This window comes from Pavona decussata, unplaced genomic scaffold (genome assembly GCF_977016875.1).
Source record: "Pavona decussata unplaced genomic scaffold, jaPavDecu1.1 SCAFFOLD_179, whole genome shotgun sequence".
In the NCBI taxonomy this organism is placed as follows: Eukaryota; Metazoa; Cnidaria; class Anthozoa; order Scleractinia; family Agariciidae; genus Pavona; species Pavona decussata.
Genome location: NW_028145589.1, coordinates 583337 through 604528, shown reverse-complemented (window position 1 = coordinate 604528; position 21192 = coordinate 583337). Strand labels below are relative to the sequence as shown.

Genomic DNA, 21192 nt, shown 5'->3' with positions numbered 1-21192 from the left:
GGGGCAAATAAAAAAAATTCGAATTTTCGCTTCTGTCGCCGGATTCTCGAAAGTTACTGACAACGGCTCTTAAAGACAATAAGGATAATGGAAGACAAAAATATCCTCTCTAGGAGAAAACTGAATTTGATCCATGTTCAACGAGTTAATAATTGAAAGATGCACATTTGCGTCTAGCATGAAAAAGACACGCCACCGACACAGACTGCCCTCAGGGTATCCCGCGTGATAAGCCAAGGCATATGAACACATTTCATGCGCGAGTATCACGTTGACTGAGCCGATTCAAAAACTTCCAAGCAAACTTCAGACACTACTACACACACGCAGTTGTGATCCTCTAAATTGGAGGATAATCCGAAAGAATTTCACTAACAATATTTTCAAGACTAAACTTTATTGCAAAAAGAATTTCTGACCCTAAAATATTATAGCATGTCATATGCTTCGCTGCGATTTGGTGATGATTACTCGCCATTACCGGCCGATTTCTACCGGCGACATATTTGGACAAATGTTTCCCTCTTTTTCACATGACAACAAAGTTCTAGCTTTTTAAACCTGGTTGAGGTCACTTGTAACGGTCTTAATCTAGTTTTTAAGTTGTAACTTGTCAGCTGGTTCGCTACTTAGTCAAAATACGGCTCGCTATCAGCTTGTTTTGGTGAGGTGTGTGTGTGTGTTTGTGTAGCGGAGGAGGGCATTCCTCTATGCTGGTGAATTTCTTCTTGTTTATAAACAAGTTATTAATTTTTCAGGCTTTATACTTACTTCATTACGCAAAAGATCATTAAACCCAATGGAAGCTAGAACAACAGATGAAGTGGTTGACAAACCAATGGAGGAAAGACAGATAGCTATTTTAAGGAATGCCAAGGCTGGTCTGAGACGAGACATGAATGTGACAGAGGTTTTGCTTTATATGACAACTGTATTTACTCAAGCCGATGAAGATGAAATAAAGTCGGCTGGCATTCGATCTGTTCAGTGTGACACGCTTGTAGATAAATTACTCAAGAAAGGAGCGAAAGCCTATGACATCTTTTTGGAAGCGCTCATAAGAGTGAACCCACCTCTTGTGCATGTTCTTAATCAGGCAGGTAAGTCATTGCACGGTCTTTTTAAGAATTAAATTAAAAATCGGTTATAAGCTTACTGCTTTTAAGATTATAAAACAGTATATTTGTTTGGTAACTTTTCTGTTCAACAATGACTATGAGTGTTACAGTATTTTATTAACTTCGTTAATTAACACTGCATGAAATTATTGGTAAAACGTCCCACACTCTGGTCATTCACATTTATTATACAAAGTTGGTTATGGAAAACAGAAGGGTGCGGCATATAAATGGTAGTATAATGATCTGATCCTTATTAAAAACTGGATCATTGTATAATGCAATTCCACGGATTTGATTGGCCTATCGGCCATCGTAAATGCTACTGTATGTACACTATACCATGCCTGAGAAATAGCGATCATTAAATCGTCTTCCTGGTTGTTCTTGCAAAGCGAAATCAGCAAGATCTAGCAATAATTCTCTCGCGCTTGTTGCATATGAAATGATTATATCGACTTACTTACAAATGATGCGATTTTTTTGTTGTTTTACGTTCTTTTGTTCCTACTTTAACCGATATACAGTTATTTCAACTAACGTTGTCGGTTCAAAGCATGAAGCTAAAAGACAAGACCGAAAGTTTATACGTGGGAGTTCAGTATGAATAAATTCATCAAAATCAGTCATGCCTGGAGAAAACAATAGGTTATAATTAGCAGTACAATGACCTTGATATTATTCATAAAAAATAATCCCACAAAACATTGCGGTCTTGTCTTTTAGCTTTATTTTGATCCGACAACGTTAATTGAAATAGCTGTATAATAAAGATGAAAAGGTGAAACTCTTGAGCTGGCTTTTTTCCGCTGGCTTTTCAATGACAATAATAGGAGTGCAAATATCGACGCAGGCGGGGGTTTTTGCGTGATAACCGTCCTGTGAATTTGCACCACGTGACGTAAAGTAGCCAATAAAATCGCGTGAAAATTGATGGGTGGGTTATAAGAAATGATTATATCGACTAACTTACAAATTCTGTTGTTTTAGGTTCTTTTGTTGCTACTTTAACCGATATACTTTACATCCCGCATAATTTGTAAGTTGGTCTTGATAATAGCGTCATGATGGTGCCGAAACGTCGGTTTTTTACTACAGTTTTAATTGTTAATTTATTTATAAAAAAATAGATAAACCCTCCCTATGCCTATTTTTTTTTTCATCTCTAAGAGATGAACGGCCGTTAAGTTTTAACATGCCTGATATGAGAAAGAAAGATTTTAACCATTTACCTTGATTCAGAAATTTTATCCGTAACCCTTATAAATCATACAATATACACAATATACACCGAGGGAAACAGTTAGTTTTGTTTTCCCGAGAGTCCTTATGTTTCGTCGAAGGAAACATCGGGACTCGAGGGAAAACAAAACTAACTAGTTTCCTAAGGACTATACATTAGATGTAAGGGCTTTGTTATATAATTATTTCGACTTTCCCTTCAACAATCACAGCAAAACAAACAAACAACTGAGAGGGCAACAACCGAGGAATTGTATCCCTGTCGGGATATATTTGTATTTGATCAGGGGCACGTGACCAAGAAAAAAAACAATCACAGTGCTCGTTTTGTTGAGGGAAAGTCTAGCTATATAACAAAATAATTCCTGTTTCCATGGTTTACCATATCCTTTTTTCCAACGCAGAGCTGAAAGTAGAACGACAAAAAAGCGCAGGACTAGAAGGAAGGCTTCGACCTTTACAAACTGCTCTACAAGAAGAACGCAAGAAAAATCAAGAGATCGTGAAAGAACGTGATGAGTTCAAAAAGCAACTAGACGAGAAAAATGAGCAGTTAATCTATGAGCATAGCACGCTCCTAAAAGACCTTGCTAACAATGTACAGACAATGGCAGGTTAGTATTCAATTTATGATAAATCAGTTATATGCGATTTTTCTCTCCTGTATAGAACAAGAACAAGACACACTCAACGATGAATAGAATTTGCATTTACCGCTGGTAACCAACGCAACGAAAGAAAACACGGTAATCTGATTAAGAGGACGAAAAGAAGCAGAAGACAAAACGACACAAAAAACTTAGACCTTTTAAAACTGTACATGTCGTACCTAAATTGTGACGAAACTCAAAACCTTATAGCAAGTACAAAACATATTTTAGCTACGCAGTGAATGATCATGACCTATTGAATATTTGCATGACTCTGAGGGTGGTAGAGGGTATTCTCCGTTTTAGTCAAACAGATGCTTTTCCTCGCAAAATGCAAAATGGCTATCATCCCTCTCGTGAATCGTGATTGGTCTGAAGCCGTGAGCGCGTGATGTTTCATGATAAGTTTCTGTAAACCACTTACTGATTCGCTCAGAAACGTGATTTGTTTTTCATTCTCGTCCCTAGACTGTCTTACAGTTTGGTCAGCATTTCTATTGTAACAGTCGTTTTTCGTCATTTCATGGGGACTCAACCTACAAGAAAACAAAACAAGGCAGTTGTTTGGATTCCTGAGCGCTGTCAAAAATGACGCCTTTTTCTCTTGAAACGTGAAATGCCCACTTGATTTTACAGACAATGGCTGGATTTTTAAGCCTCGGCAGGTCAAAAACAGATGCAACATTTCACACAACATCGCAACATTGTTGCGAGTTGTTGAGACATTTTGTGTTTGGGACTGGTCAAACAATGGGTAGTCAAACAAGCGCAACATACGTTCATGCATAGATCTTCCCGTCTCTCCAATATAGACCTTGCCACACTCGCAGGGAATCTTGTAGACTACTCCCTCTTGTTTTGCAGGATCGACAGTGTCCTTAGATCGCACTAGATAAATAAATAAATAAATAAATAAATAGATGTGGTCTAAGTGTTGTGTCAGGTCTGAAAGCTGTCCCTATGCCCTGCTGTTGTAGACAGCGGCGAAGAGCCTCTGATAACCCTTTGACGTATGGTAGCACCGCAGTAGATATTATTTCAAGCGCAGGTTCTTCTAGTCTGAACGACAAGGGTTGAAATACTCCAATCAACACAAACCAAGGTGCTACTTATACTGTTACGCAATCAGTCGACACCATCGGCTGATGAAGACCAGCAGTATAGTGGTCGAAACGTCGCGATCCACATCTATATGTGACTCAATCGTGACACAAACGATTAAACTCAGCTATGATTTCCGTTTCATCTTAACTGAACTATCTGAACTTCTCGTTGTTTTACAAATTTCAGTCCTCACTGCCCGCCATTTTTAACATGATTTGCACATGCGCCAACCAAACAAAATTGGCAACATGGTACAACATTTCCGAGAACAATAGAAATGTTGCGCGTTGTTGCGTAAATAATTTGATTCAGATCAAACTTGACGCAACAACATGCAACATAAGGACGCGAGAGATGAAGAACCAGTAATCTCAGGAGAAAGAGAATTGCCGGATATTTGTTCTACATAATGGTAGACGAAAGGAGTTTGTGTGCCTTGTATTGTAATTATGAATTTGGTTGTTTGTTGTAAAAATGCTTTCAAATTTTCGAGGGAGAATATAATTTTTAAACGAGAACATAAACTGACCTAGGTGTAATAAATGAATATCTTGTAGTTTAAGCAAGTTAAGTTTCTTAATAATAGGTTCTGTATGAGCATTATAATAAGACTTGTCCGCTATCCTAATCACACGTTTTTGCAAAATTACAATTCTTTGGAGATTTTACTTATATGCTGATCCCCGGACTAGATTACAGTAATTAAGGTAGGGAAGTATCATTGAATTATAAAGCATGCGAAGAGAAAGTGTTGAAAGGAAGAAACTAGATCTAAACATTATACCTATGGATTTAGAAACTTTAATTGCTAGGCTAGATATATGAGACTTCCAAGCTAAGTTTTCATCTAGGACTACCCCAAGAAAGACCGTTTCATTGACTTGTGCAATTTTTTTTCTCATTTATAACAACGCTAAAGTTGGAAGAATGCTTTTTCTACCGTGGTTTAAATTCCATAAAATTTGTCCTAGTTAAGTCCAGAGTCACAATTTAAACTATTGATTAGGAAATCTGGATTTGTGTGCGAAATAAATAAATTCGTGTCGTCGGCAAATTAAGTTTGAATCAAGCTTTGAAGCATTATTCAAGTCATTTATGTATACATAGAATAAATAATAGCGGACCCAGAATTAACCCTTGCGGGACCCCACGATAAATCTTATGGGAGGTTGATTTCTGTCCATTATATTGCACAAATAGTGATCTCTCCGAGAAGTAACTTTTTACCCATTCTAAAGCCAGTCCACGAATACCGTAGTGATATAGTTTGTCAAAGAGAATTTCGTGATTCACCGTATAAAATGCCTTAGAAAGATCTAAAAAGACTCCGACAGCATGATCTCTGCGATCAAGAGCAGACGAAATTTTGTCATACAGGTCAATAAGTACGTGAGTGGTAGAATGGTTTTTCCTAAACCCATATTGGTTATCACAAAGAACGTTGAAATCAATTAGGTAACATGAGATACGATTATAAACAATCCGCTCAAGGAATTTTGAAAAACAAGGGAGGATGGAAACAGGTCTGTAATTAGAAAAAATGGATTTGTCACCAGCTTTGGAAATGGGCACCACCCGAGCGACTTTCATTTGGTCTGGTAAAATGCCATGCATAATAGATAAGTTAACAATGTGCGTGAGTGGAGCAGAAATTAAGTTAATAGATTGCTTTATAATGGACATGGGAATATTATCATGGCCAGCTGCTTTACCTGATTGAAATTGGTTTGCAATAGTAATTAATTAATAATTTCTTCTTCTGTTGCCAAGTCTAGAAAAAAATGACTGATTAAAAGTTCCAGATAGAAATGTCTTGTGGGATGTCCCTTGGCCAAGTTTGGCCCGATACTGGAAAAATATTGACAAAATTTGTTTGCAATAGCCGACTGGGTCAGATATTTCCTGATTTTCTGCTTTAAATGTTGTGTTAGACTTTACTTTTGGTTTTCTTTTATTTATGAGATCGTTGAGCACCCTCCATGTGGCTCTCAAGTTGTTTTTGGACTCGTTTAGTTTTTTGCCATAATATAGTCTTTTTGCAATTTTCAAAGAGTGGTTTAGTTTGTTCCTGTACTCTTTATACAGCGCTTTTTTCTGAGAAGATGGATCAGTAAGGTATTGCTTATACAATTTGCCCTTACTTTTGACAGATTTAAGTAAACCCTTGGATAACCAAGGCTTTCTAGATTGATTCTTTCCCTTTAATTTTTTGAGTGGAAAACATGTGTCGTAAATCTGAGGCAGTACTTTCAAGGGGCGCTTTCCATTTGACCAAAAATTCCGGAATGAAATTTCGAGTATTCCATGTGACGAATGGAACAGTATTCTCCGGTTGGTTTGAACCAAGCCGTCCCAGTCCATCACGTACCAATTTTCGCGGAAAATACCAAATAAACAGGGAATCAAAAAATGGCGGACTCTTTGTCTATTTTACTTGCTTTAGAGTTGCTCGACGACTATGAAGTTGAAATAAGCGAAGTATTGGACGAGGACGACGACATAACGCTGTCCAGTGTGGGTAGCTCCTACATGCGTAGGAATTTAAACCGAGCCCGCGACTACTTTGAGGGCACGATACCTCTCTAATTTCCTGACGAGTTTAAGGGTCACTTCAGAATGACAAGAGAAACTTGCGAGCTGTTCACTCGCGCCGTCATGCCCACAGGAAGGATATCACTTAGGAATGGATCTGGGCGAGCTGCCAAGCGGAACTCTGATATTGAGCGGAAGCCATGTTGAGTTCGATTTGCTCTGAGAAACTTGGCGCGAGCAGGAATGGTCGAATGGAACGGAATTTTCCGGTTATTCCGATTTTCCGGAATTTTAGGCCAACCTCGCGAGGTACACCCAAAATTTCGGAATGAAATTCCGGAAAATGTCTGCTCCATTCGCTCCCAAACCCGGAATTTCCGGAATTTTTGGTCGAATGGAAAGCGCTCAAGTTGTTCGAAAAAATCCTTAGTGTTCACTACGTTCTTATTACGCACAAATATAGTTTCTCTAGCCCTGTGAGTGGGAGTGTTATCAGAGCAAATGGAGAATATAGGTAAATGGCGCGATATGTCAGCCAATAATAAACCAGCTGTTCGGTATTAATGATCAAAGTAGTCGGTAAAAATGTTGTCAATTACAGTTGCAGTGTGCGATTTTATCCTTGATGGTAATGAAATCAATGGCGCGAACATACCAGAATGAAGCCCGTCCAAAAATTCTTAAGTGGCATGATGATTTTGGTGGTTATTTTCTCTTGAGACCTTAACTAACACCTCATTTAAGTCCACAATAAAGTCATTTACATTCTGATTTGGTGGTCTGTAAATTACACCTAAAATAAAATTTTCCCATGAGGTCTTATGATCTCAATAAATAATGTTTCCATCACCCTATCATTAAGATTATTTGACACGTACAACCCAACACATCTGCCTGATTTAAATGAGCGGTTTTTGTAAACAAAATCGTACCCGTCGATATCCACATTATGGGTAGATTCCTGTAACCAAGTTTGTGTTATTCCAACGATAGAAAATCTTATATCTAAATTGGCTAGCAATGTAGTTAGGCCGTCTAATTTATTTCGAAGACTTCTAATGTTGAGGTGAAAAATGGAGAAATAATTGTCATCTCTAAACTTATCCTGAAAGTAAAAGTCGTAGCGACTATGAGTCTTGACATGAGCGTCTTCTGGACGTATAAGATAGCGGTCAAGATTGGAAGTTAATGGATTAAACAACAAGTTGGATAAGCGATCATGATCAAAGTGAACAGGGCCATTTTGGAGTTCATACAGCATCAAAGCAAATTCCTCATCGTCTAAATGACTAAATGGCAAATTACTAATTAAAGCCATCATAAAAGAAAATAAACTTATCTGAGAGGCCTGTCCTTACAATTAATTTATCCAATACAAAATTTGCAATCTTTCCTGCTCTCCTGGCTTCCTTTAGCATTTCCATTTGTCTACTTTGCTTATCCAAGGTTTCCGCTGCAAGGTCTTCAGGCACAAATAGGCCCGTTTGATTTGTCGTGCTGCCCGAAGGATCCCAACGCGATAGGCTCGCTCGATTTCTAGATCTGGTTTGCACGCCAAATTCAACTTTTCCTTTAATACTTGTTTTAATCTTGTTTCTGTCTCGAGCCACGTTTCATTGCCTTCTTCAGTGATTCCATCAATTCGAATGTTATTTCGACGACTTTGATTCTCAAGGTACTCCATTTTGTCTTCATGTTTGCTTAAAGTACGATGGATGTCTTCGAGTTCATCTTCTATCTCAGCCAATTCGTCAGTAGACTCGAAAAGGTGATCCGGATATCTTGTTGTGAGTATTCAAGACTAGTTTTTAGTTCTGCTACGGACTTATTACCGTATACCTTTAGAGGTGTCTCGCGTCCAAGCGATGTAGCGCGTCCGGTTTAAACTGTAGATACCTAGACCCCTATATCAAATTAAAGCTTATAGAGCTGGCTTTCAAGCTATACTAAGGATTAACGACCTCATCTATCCGTGTATTTACGGAATACAGGTGTGATTCAAACATGTTTTTGAACATTCGCTCCTGCATGCATCATCTCTCTCAATGTCGCCATTGACACGAACTCAGTTGTGGATCAAAAATCTCGTCCAGTAGAAGGATTCGAGGATTTGGAATTCCGTGTGTCAGGCATGGTTCAAGAAAGGTCTTTGCTCTAGAATAGTGATTTTAAATAGCCGCAGGAAATGTTAGATACTTCAGCTTTTAAATAAATGCGTGCCGGTCAGAGCACCGTGACCGACCGCCATCTTACCATCAGGTAACTTAATCAAGCGAATATAGTGCATTCGTAATTGACAAAACAATTAGCAGAGAAGTTACGAGTCAGTATTTTCGAGCCCCTGAGCAAGATTCATTGTATCCATAAAAGACAACACATCAAACAATAGCTCATAAAAATGGCTTTAAAGTTTCTTTTTTATGAATTAATTCTATAAGATGCGGAGGTGCGAGGGTCGTGATTCGAAGCTACAATCTTGGACAGATTAAAATGAGAAACTGAACCACCCCTCCCCCCAAATTCAATGATGAATTCGCGCGCACAGCAAAACGCGCCATTTTTCCATCATTGGAATGGGGGGGGGGGGGGGGGTGGTCTTAATTTTTTATTTGATCTGTCCAAGATAGTCTTGGACAGATTAAAATGCTAAATTACACCTCCCCCCCCCCCCCCTAAATTCAATGATGAATCCGCGTGCAAAGCAAAACGCGCCATTTTTCCATCACTGAAATGGAGGAGGGGGGGGGGGGGGGGGGAGAGGTGGTCTTAATTTTTCATTTGATCTGTCCAAGATTGTAGGTATGTCTCTTCATTCATTGCAGTGTTGTTTCCTTAGACAATAAACTTTGCTCCACATTGTCTCTCTTCGCCTATGTGTAAAAATAGTACCGGCGACAAATTGCTCGGGGTAACCCTGTAATGGACTAGCATCCCATCCTGTGGGAAGTAGCAATACTCCTAGTCGCTTCATGCTACAGAACCCAGGTTAAGCTCCGGCCGTGTGGACGTGTGGGCCATGTAGGCTTTGGTGCGTTTTTACCTACCTTAACCTAATCAGTCAACAAGATGCCAAGGGTTCGTTTTACCATTGGTTTCACAGTTTCGTAACAAATTTCGAGCAATAATTAATGTACCTTATACTTCATGTTCCGTAACAGACAACCTTCCTCACAACTACATTCTTTCTTCCACAACAGAATTAAACGAAGAACGTCAAAACAGCGCAGTATTAGGAGAGAAAGTCCGATCTTTACAAGCTTCTCTAGACGAAGAGAAGAAAAGGAAAGAGGAAATCGAGAAAGAACGAGACGAGCTGAGAAAGAAACTTCAAGATAGAAATGAAGAGTTGACAAATGCCTTTAAAAAACGCCTGATAGATGTTTTTAACGAAGAGGGGACAACAGCATACCAGACAGATCTACAGAACCTAACAGATTCCAATAACAACGAACAGCAAGTGAGGCATGCTGTCCCAGGTGATGACGTAACAACAAAGGAAAACGCTTGTACAAAGGAGGAGAAAGTAAAAAGCATATTAAATCAGCTTGAGCGCTACCACAAGGAGGAAATAGATCTTTTTGAAAAAGCAAAAGGGTTAATTGAAAACTATTTTCACGAGACTACTGAGTTGGTGGGCAACAATGAAACGCGCCGAAGACCGAAAACCGACATAAAGCAAGAATGCAGTTCCGTTAAAAGCTTGGAAAAAGAACGCGATCTTGTAAAAAAAGTTAAAAAACTGACAGACGAGAAAGCCAAGCTGCAAAACGAGATAACGAGTCTCGAAGACAAGTTAAAAGTCAAGACAAAAAAAATTAGAGAAAGTGGGGATGAATTAAGCAAAGTTCAGGATGAACGTAATGATCTTCAAGAACAAATAAATTCTTTTTCTGGAAAAATAGACGATCTCCAAAAGGATCGGGAGAAATTGCAATTCAGGACCTTAAAGTTACAAGATGACATCAGAAAAACCAAGACCTTTGTGAACAGTAAGTACCAACTTTTGATGTAATTTACAAATTCATCATTGTTAAGGACACTTTCCCGATACACGCAATACGTGATTTTGTTTAGACTAACAGCTTCATAGGAACGGGAACTTGAAGTAAAAATAAACCGACGGATGAGAGTGACGTCAGCGACCACTTCAGGCCCACACTGCATTAACGAAAACATTAACGTTAAATTTCTTATGCAGGCCCGTAACGGGGGTAGGGGCAGCGGGGAGGGGGGGGGGGGGGGGCTTGAGCCCCCCCAGAATGTTTGGAAGTTAAAGAGCAATGTGCCCAAAAATATATAATTAAAAATAATTAATGTTGAATTCTGACGCTGCAAGTACCTTTTCACTACCTGTTAGTTAATCCCGTACCCCGATCTCAGTCGTCGGTTCGGGAATGTCGAAATGTGAGATCTGGTAAAGTTCGATATAACGCCATTTCTGGTTGGTTACCAGAATTAAGCAATGCCTTATTCTAATCTGCTCTGTGATTGGCTCTTTCCTTCTCTGTTTGGTTTTCGCTCAGTTCGGGGAAGAAACAAAAACACGGAAAAGTTTTCGCTCCGATTAAGATTGTCATGCGACGTTTTAATACATACATGCCCTTTGTGTGGGGAGAGAACAGTGAGAAATTGTTTTTTCGGAAGACAACAGCGACTTTAACCGAAAAGAGTTTGCAGTAAGGTTCAAACGGCCTTGCCAAATTACACAAGTTTCCAACACGATGGATATAAGCTTAAGCTTGCTTACTTTTGGGGATAAAATGGAGGTAGGTCATATATATTTTTTTTTTGGTATTTCTTGACAAAAAATGATTTTTTTTAAAATGATTATTTATTTAGTAAACGCAAATTAATTTCCCCAAAATACTTTACCTTGAGTTCCTGAACACGCGCGCCGCATTTGCTAGCATATTTTCAGTTTTTGTCTTCTGCTAAAAGACTATTTTCCTTCTATAAATTGAACTGCACTTTGAGTAAGAGACTTCATAACATAATATTAGTCCTTTCAGACCAGTGTGCTTATTCCTTCAAGATCCATACAACATCTCTCATAGGACTTTGGAGAAATTGATAGAGTGTCCACACAATATTATTATCCATCTGCTGGTGAGATCAATATCCCTCCCACCCCTCAGCTAAGAGAAATGAAAAATGTCCGACTTATGACCGCCAAAATAATAGTAATGAAACCCGTACTACAACAGAGAACACCTTGTCTGAACCGATAAGGGCTCTTTATGTAAGTGTAGTTAGTTTAATTTTATCCCCTCTCTCCCACCTACTGAGTTAAAAAAAATTTGGATCCAAAATATAAAACTAGCCTTCCTCTAAAATAAAAATGGGGACATTGGTTTACATGTCTGCACCACCTAATGTTTTGCAGGTCTATGCTTGTGATAGGCTTTAGAAAAGAAGTAGTTTTAAAAGGAGGACATGCCTCTTTGGATTTGACATCACTTATAGTTTTTAGAATCTTTTTGCCATTGTTCTTTTCTTTAAGATAGGGGAATTTCTCCATTATTTTATCATCAGTATGGAGTCCTTGAAGTACTAAACACATTTCATTTACTACTTCCATTGTTAATCCTTAGCACATTCTCTGATACAAATAGTTATCACTGGCCTCAGTTTCTCCTTTATTTCTTGTTAACTCTGCCTTAATTTCTTCCACCTGATTTCTAGGGAGAAGCAAGTTCCTAAAGTTCCTATCAGTGATGTGAATATCTTCAAGGGCTAAAACAGCTGGACACAGCTCAACACATAATTAAGAGCAATGACAGTCATTTCGGACAACAGATATCACAACAGCTGCATTTCTCACACAAAAGCCAAAACCAAAGTGGTTATAAGCAAAAATTTTCCCCTGCACAGATTTCTGGGGTATTTACACTAATCTGTCATGATGGGTTGCATTTCTTCAATATTTGCACCAATATCAGTGATTGTTGTTAAAGTAAAGTTTTGATGTAGCAGGCTTCCCATCTCTTCCACTTTCTTGGAAAAAACTTTCCATGGTTTGCGGAAGACCAAAATGAATAAATTATTATCCTTCCAACACAATGAGAATCAAACCCCATTCCCAAAGATTGTGGCAAATAATATTCATTGTCAGTCTGTAGAGAATGAGACTGAGCCAAAAGTGCATTTTGAGGAATTTGGGGAGTAAGGTAGAACTGGTGATCCCCAAGCTTTCCACCCAAAAAGGCACCCCCAAATCCACACAGTACTAATGATGAGTAAATAATAGGCTGACAGGCTTAATTTTTGACATTGGTGGTGATAAGTTCATCTGCTATGGGCGAAAATATGTAATCAAACTGGTCAACATTACTTTGTGTTAAGATAGGAGGGCCTTTGTAGTACTCCATAAATCTTTCATATTCAAACTTTGTATGATTGTAGTTTGGTTGTTTTTCTGTTGCTGTTGTTGTCATGACAACAATCTTCGCTGTAGGGAATACTGAGGAAAGTGTTCCTCGTTTGCTGTACTCTGAAGTTGTGCCCCCTGAACAAAGATGCAATTAATTAAGAAAAAACTGTAGTCATTCACTGGGATGTTGTTATTCTTTCCATCAGAATAAGACAATATAATTACCAGAAAATGGATAATGAGAAGGCTGAATAAAAAGGGATTCTCAAGTAACTAAGCCCTTGTGGTGGAAGGACGAACCATAAAAGAAGCTGCGATAATCACCAACAATATGGCTCTGTATTTATTAGCTTTTAACCTTTAAGCCTCAGTGTCAACATACAGTTTCTCCTTACTGGTCTCTACATGTCCATTTTTCATAGTAGCATTATAGGGAAGTTGTTGAAATATCAAGAAATTTCACCACTGGTGATCTCATGACCTCTCCTTGATTGTGTATTGATAAATATTAGGAGAAATTTTGATACTGATCACTACTGGGGCTTAAAGGTTCAAGGTTCACTGTTCTGATATTTTTTGTGTACTTGTGTGAAAAGTCCTTGAACATAATTTTGTGTTGCTGGTCTTAATATTAAGAAAAGTTAGGACCTGACATGGGTGCAAATATCAATACAAGAAAAATTTTTTTGCTCAAGGAATTGGCATCAACAAGGAATTTTCATCCAAGACAGACACTGTTTTCAAAGTTTCTTTTCCCCACCACTTCTCTGCAGTGGGTTTGTGTCTGACAGTTTGATTAAATGTTGTTTCCTGGCTATGGAAGGCCATGGTTAAGGAATACTTAGGAATTCATGGTTACTGAAGATCAGCTTACTGTGAAAGCTGTTGTTTTGCTGCAGAAATGGGTGACAGTTCATTAGAACACACAGACATGCACAGGAAAACAAATAGTGGAAATATTTTTTATTTCTTTTCTATTTATCTGCCATTTGCTACTTTTATGAGGCCAAAAGACCTTCACACCTTCCCTATTATTATTATTGTTATTATTTTTTTTGCTGAAATCAAGGATCCCATCAGAGGTGAGTGCCCAAGCACCAAGATAGCTGCTTTGGACATAAAGAACCTTGTATTATTCTTAGTGTATCATCCTCTATGCATGTACAAATAAGGCAATGCTCAGTACAACAATGATTATTTAAGCAGCTCATTGTGCCTTGCAAATCAAATGCAGATAATGACCTTTGTTCTTCATATCAAGAGTCAAATATTATTGGACTTGTGTATTATGTGGTTCTAATTTTCGAGTCTGTGGACTCCTATGTGTAAAATTATAACCTTTATTAACTTGTCATCAAAGAAGCAGTCGAGGGGGCATGTCCCCTAAACTTAACATAAATTTCAGGTGAAAACTTTTCAAGTGTTATGTAATAAAGGTGAATCAAGAACCACTGAAATGGAAAGCTCATCACTACCAAATAAAACTCTAATGGGAAACTCATAGGGACTTGCTCCATTTGCTCACATGTTGCAAGTAACCAAACATTCTTCAGATCTCAAATCCAGATGTGGTACCTCCATTTCCCAAAAGAAATTCAAACTTCCATTTTTGAGAAAAAAAAAAAACCCTTTAAAATAGCAAGGGTGTACTCGGTATTTTAATGTTGGACATAATTGGGCGCCTACTATTTACACGGACAGGTCTTTCTGGTTTGCTGGTATATAACCAAGACAGCAGCATGGTGTTAGGGCTAGGATGGTTCATGGTTCATTTATTTCACACTATTTACACAACATTAACATAGAAAGAAAAGTATTACAACAAATGATTACAAGATAAAAATAAATACAGTACAAATTATAAAATGTGTGTGGTGGTCAAAGTAGCAAAGGCTTTCTAGCTGACCACCACCTACTTTTAAGTAAACAAAGAAATGACACTGAGCTTTATTGAGATATTAGAAAATGCAGGAAATGTTTGTAGAGCCTAGGATGTACAAGAGAGAATTACATTTGTGTAAATTAAGGTATGTTCGAGATATACTGAACCGAGCAAGAAATCTAAACAGGACAAGCTTAAGAAGAAGAACAAAACAATAAATAAATAAAAACAAAAAAAAAAGCAAAAAAACAACATACAAACAAACAAACAACAACAACAACAAACAAAAAGAAAGGAAAAAGACAACACATCATCAGCAGCAACAGCAGCGACAACAAAGATCAAAATATAAGCAGACAATTATTATTATTATTATTATTATTATTATTATTATTATTATTATTTTTAACTCTATTATTATTATTAGATAGTTACATACTATTATATTTGATCATTAATAATAAACAGAACATATATTATTTGATTGACAAGAGATCAGGTGGGCCTTATAAAGTTTCTCAAACCTGTTAAAAGTTTTTGTTTTTGTCATTGCCATGGGGACAGTTTCCCATATGACAGAAGCAGAGTACTTAAAAGTAAATTTGCCTATGTTAGTTCTAACTTGTGGTCGGTGGAAATTAAGCTTGGCAGAATTTCTGGTGTTATAGGAGTGGACAGTTGTTGTAGGTAGGAGGAGGCCCTGTTTAGCTGGTTCATATAAAATTATATTATTACAGTGACCTTGAGTTGTGTCCTTTGGCCTGTAAAAGAAACCTGCCGCATTTACACAATCCATTTGGTTTGGAAATTTAAACCATTAACTTATGGAAGAAGGAGAATTTGTGTGACCAAATCAGCTGAAAGACTACAAAGAGAAGAAATAATTTTTACGTATCACTGGTAGACCCTGGTGAAAATCTTTTGAGGATCTTTAAAGATCCTCAAAGATCTTCATGAAGATCTTCGAGGATCCTTATGAAGATCTTTAAGGATCCTTAAACAATCTTGCAAAGATCTTTAAGGATCCTCAAAAATCCTTGCCAAGATCCTTAAGGATCCTCAACTTTCTTGCCAAGATCCTTGAAGATCTTGGCCAAGATCTTTGAGGATCCTCAAAGATCCTTAAGGATCCTTGCAGATCTTGCCAAGATCTTGTCAAGATCTTTAAGGATCCTTTGCAGATCTTGCCAGGATCTTTGAGGATCTGCAAAGATCCTTTGCAGAACTTGCCAAGATCTTTGAGGATCTTCAATTATGTCGCCAAAGATCTTAAAAGGATTTTCAAGGATCCTTTGCAGACCTTTTCAAGATCTTTGAGGATCTTCAATAACCTTGCCAAAGATCTTCAAGGATCCTACAGGATCCTTTGCAGCTCTTGCCAAGATCTTTGAAGATCTTCAATAATCTTGCAAAAGATCTTCAAGGATCTTGAATGAACCTTTTCAAGATCTTGTACTACTTTGAACTTTCCAAAATCACAAAAACATTTGTGACTGAAATTTCCGGTGAGTCTCAGAATAAGCTGTTGAGAATGTACATGTAGTATGTAGATGAAAAAGAACATCAGCATGTCATAAAAGGGATAATTTTATTGAACAATCCCTAACTTATTTTAGTTAAGATTCAGGAATTTATTTGTATATAAATGTAGGTCTACAATGCTAAATCAATACAAAATAACTTGTGTAAATAAAATCAGAAATAGAAACATAACTTTTAATATGTATTGTGAAAGAATAATATTCAGCAGATGGATATTTTACCTCAACCATGATGGACAAAATTTTGACTACAACATGAAGCCTGGGTGATCACGATCCTAATGTTAATGTACAAGAAACTGTAATAATTTTTATTCTAAAATTTGGTTTGACAATTGCCAGTGAAAACGTTTGTACAAGAAAACATAATAACAGAAAAACAATAACTTACAGCAAGCTCTGATTATGTACAAAAGTTCTAATGACAAGGCTACACAGTGCAACAAATTTCAACAGATGTTGTTCACAACATTAGTGCAAGTCAAAATCCCTCTCTAAATTATCAGCCTTTAACAAAACTTAAAAGTTACTGCCTTGTCTGCACAACTTTAACACATTTATAGTGGCTCAGAAAAATTGTAGTTTTTCCCTCGTGATGACCCACAAAATGTGGAATACCTATATTCTAGATAATGAATAATGTAACAAAACAGTGCAATCACAACATCAGCAAATGTTGTGCTACTATAAAAATTTGATAGGCATAATAATTGTGCAAGCACAGTGCTAAAAGACAAAAAAGTACCAATTTGCTTGCAATTTACATGACCAAAACAATTTGACCCTCTAATTTTCTATTAAACTATCAAACATCAAGTAATGAATTCAAGGCTCAAAGTTACAAAATTTTTTATTTTTTCATTGTTCCTGAGTAGTATATATAGTAGTAGAAGTCACAATTCATAACCATACTAAATCAGTTAAAAATAGGCTCCCCTGCTTACAAGTGACTTAGCTTATTGAGCAGGATTTGGTGACTTCACACACTCTGAAGCTGCAGTCTTGGTTATCGGCATTAACAACAACATTGAGTTGAAGATCTACAGCAAAAAGAGAAAAAAATCATGCACTTTAGTCAGTTCTTCTGTGTGATTACAGTGTTCACATTCGTTTTTAACTGATGGTGCTATTTTATTGTACATGTGGGCATTATAATACTCCACCAAATGACCTTCAACTTCAATCAAATCACAGGCAAATTAAAGTAACGTTATACTCGATCGAATGAAGTCACCACACAAATAAAGCTTGCAATTGATTCTCAGTACAACTACAATCATCTGATTGTTCATTTCAACTAGCGCTACAACTACAAACTTACCCCATAAAAACGTTTGTAAATGTTTTATTTTAAAAATAAATAGGAAATGGCTACCTCGACAACCGAGATCAGATGAATTTGTAGCTAAATTCACAGAAGCACATGCATTCATTTGGTTGAATTGTGCATCACATTTTCAAGCCAGTCTTTTATCAAAATCATTGATATTAAAGCCTACCTGTTTCTAAAAAGTAGTTGTCCACGATTTGTTGCTTAAAGCCATCATTTTCTAGCTTAAAAGAAGAAAAAACCGAGGAAATGTGCCTTGTTTTCTTGAGTCCTGCGAAAATCCAAAAGAAACGGTCTTTCTGCGAGCCTGCAGTGTATAGCTGCTGACCAAATTTGGCTTTGCTCGTGCCCAGTCTTCCAAGTCTGATGGAAATCCAAGATGGCTGCCGCTCTTGGCCCAGTGGTTTCCTTGTTTCCTTAAAAAAAGAAGTATTGTGCAAGAAAGCGACAGGGTAATCATTTGATGAAGACTGTGAGCAAACTTTTAGCTATTAGAAATCACTCTTTATTTATAAGAATGAATTACTGAGTCTGAGTATCACTAAGACACTATCATGCTGCATGACAAGCACTGATCAGACAATCAGCTGAGTGAACTTATTTATTTGTCTATTGAATTATATCCTTTGGTGGGAAGCCATACAAAGCAGGAATCTTGGTGCAACATATCACAAATTTAAATTGCCAAAACGAAATTCCATACTCCACGTACCCGTTTCTCTGAGACATCCAAGCAATAGTTCCAAGCAAAAAACCAACAGTATTGATGACATTGCATTATTGCAACTTTCAGAGTTTTAGTCAACAGTCTGTACTTTCCAACACCTTTAAGGTATAATTATTTACTCTGGAAGCTCAAACTCAGTAGAAACAGAAATTTTGATTCTTAATTTTAAAAGTGACAAATGTATTTGTTACTAAAGCGGGCAGATCTGTGTGACTTTCTTTCCAACAAACTATTTTAACTCTATATCTTCATCAAGAAACCACAAACGCTCAAATTTGCTGCCTCCACCTGCCCTTTCATCCCACAAGCTTAGGAGCAATAACCATTTTATAATTCCGGTGTGCAAGACCAATCGTTAAAAGAACTCTTTTATTATTAGTCATTAGTAGTAGTATGTAGTTTTTTAAATAATGTCCTTTTTCCTCTCGCAGAGTTCTATGCATTCTTCTTTATTATATGTTACCTGTAATTATTAAATTTTTTCTATATTTTGTATATATATTTATGTTTTTCAGTTTCATACAATTTAATTATTTGTACACGCAATTCAGTCTTTGGACTGCGAAGTGTATTTGAATAAACGGTCTTATTGATTAATAAAATAAATTACCAAATGCCTACACTGTAATTGCAAGTGTAATGGCCTTTTATTTTCCATCACCTTTTTTTTTCTATTTATCATAGGGGTCTTGCAAACATCCTCATTAAATCCTTAAAGCTCATGAAGGATCCTGGCAAAGGTCTTTGCAAGATCCTTACTATCAAGGATCCTTTTAAGATCCGACAAAGATAATTCAGCTTAATTTAAAAATCCTTTAGGAGCCCTAAGGATCCTGACAAAGATCTTTGCAAGATCTTCGAAGGATCCTTATTAAATTGTTGAAGATTTTGGCAAAGATCTCTTGCAAGATCTTTGAAAGGATCTTTTAAAGATTCTTCAAAGATCCTCATTAAATCCTTGAGGATCCTGGCAAAGATCTTTGCAGGATCTTCAAAAGGATCTTTCTAAGATTCTTTAAAGATCCTCATTAAATCCTTGAGGATCCTGGCAAAGATCTTTGCAAGATCTTTAAAAGGATCTTTGTAAGATTCTTCAAAGATCCTCATTAAATCCTTGAGGATACTGAAGGATCCTTGCAAAGATCTTTGCAAGATCTTTAAAAGGATCTTTGTAAGATTCTTCAAAGATCCTCATCAAATCTTTGAGGATCTTGAAGGATCCTTGCAAAGATCTTTGCAGGAATCTTTGCAAGGATCTTACAAAGATCCTTGCAAGATCCTTACCAATTCCTTGAGGATCTTTGCAGATAGCATAACAAGATCTTGCATATGCAGGATCTTTGAAGATCTTTGGAGGATCTTCAAAGATCCTATAAGGATCCTTTGAGGATCTTTATCTTTAAAGATCTTTGGCAGGTCTTTGAAGATCTTTAAAGATCCTTGAAGATCCTGTGAGGTTTTTCACCAGGGGACCACAATTTCTGAAACTTTGCAAATGAAAATATGACATGAACCATTTGACTTTCCAATGCGAAATTTAACACCAAGATGCCAATCAGTAACTCTATTGTGCCTCATCTACAACAACGACCACAAAATTTTTCTGATAAAGCTTCGACAACAAAAACTCTCTGCACTGTCTGTTGCTACCTTTACCTTGGGGTGCACAAAAATGATGTGACATTTCCCTGCCTGTAAATTACAGTATCTTCAATACAGTTACCATCAAAGGCGAAAACTGGTACAGCTTACTCCGGTTGACTTAAGTGTTTTTAATTGATCGTCGATAAGCACGTTGATCTTGAGTGGAGAAAGCACAATTACGATGGATTTGTTCTTGGAACAGTTTTCATTACAAAGATGGTCTAGATGGTCACAAAGGGTAGGAACTAATCTTAGTAAAAAAGTGATTTACCGCGCTTGTTGATTGCAATCTCTCCTGTTGCCTTTTTCGTTTTGGTTTAAGTTTCAAGTTTTGTTGTCCTCTCGACCGAAGAACGTTTCGAAGAGCACCCTCGAAAGCGAAAACCTCACCAGGAATGATCACAGTTACGAGCAGCACGGTGGACAAAGGATGATGGGCAGGCCCGTATTCCGGGCCTCAAATCGAACTTTACCAGATCTCCCCTCCGCCTGACCGTGGGAGATCTGGGTACGAGATTACCTGTTAGTTTCCTTCGCTAACAGGCACTCCTATCTTGTGACTCGGAAATAAGAATCAAAATGGATTGAAATCAACCAATCTGAAGCCGTGAAAACTGTCGAAATAAACTACTTGTTTGCTAAGACATCCGCTCATTTCAAGCAAGACAAATGTCCTTAGTTTATAACAATTTAGTGTTCCCGCGTTGACACACAAAAAAGCCACACAAATATGTCCCCAAGACCAGAGAAAAAAAAATTCTCCTGCAGTCGGATTCTTACTGCCCGATTCCAACCAAATTTAAAAAGAGAAAGAAAAATTTGTCGTGGTTTGTCTACGTCCTCCTTCAAACGTAAATTAGGAAACTTCACGTAGTAGTCCACGTTAAAGAAAAGGAAAAAACATGTACCTAAGAGTGTGATGCAGGTGCAAAGTTATTGTTTTACTTACTAAATCTACCGGTTTTTTATGTTCTCGTTGCATCTTAAACCCCCAAATCAGTCTGTTTTTGAGAGACGGGGGGGGGGGGGGTAGTTTTGTTTCATAATTTTGC

The 21192-nt window shown here is 37.4% G+C and overlaps 1 protein-coding gene across 3 annotated transcripts in view; it reads left to right on the top strand.

Moving 5' to 3' along the window:
- Positions 1-21192, top strand: part of LOC146463298 (uncharacterized) — a 74158-nt gene that overhangs the window by 4399 nt on the left and 48567 nt on the right. For 2 of the 3 annotated variants that reach the window (XM_085084560.1, XM_085084559.1), the window contains exons 2-4: positions 759-1100; positions 2765-2974; positions 9844-10635. In XM_085084560.1, the coding sequence (XP_084940686.1) occupies positions 800-1100; positions 2765-2974; positions 9844-10635 (1303 nt within the window). In that variant the 5' untranslated portion in view covers positions 759-799. The remainder of the gene's footprint in view (positions 1-758; positions 1101-2764; positions 2975-9843; positions 10636-21192) is intronic. The other variant, XM_085084558.1, reaches the window with a different exon arrangement.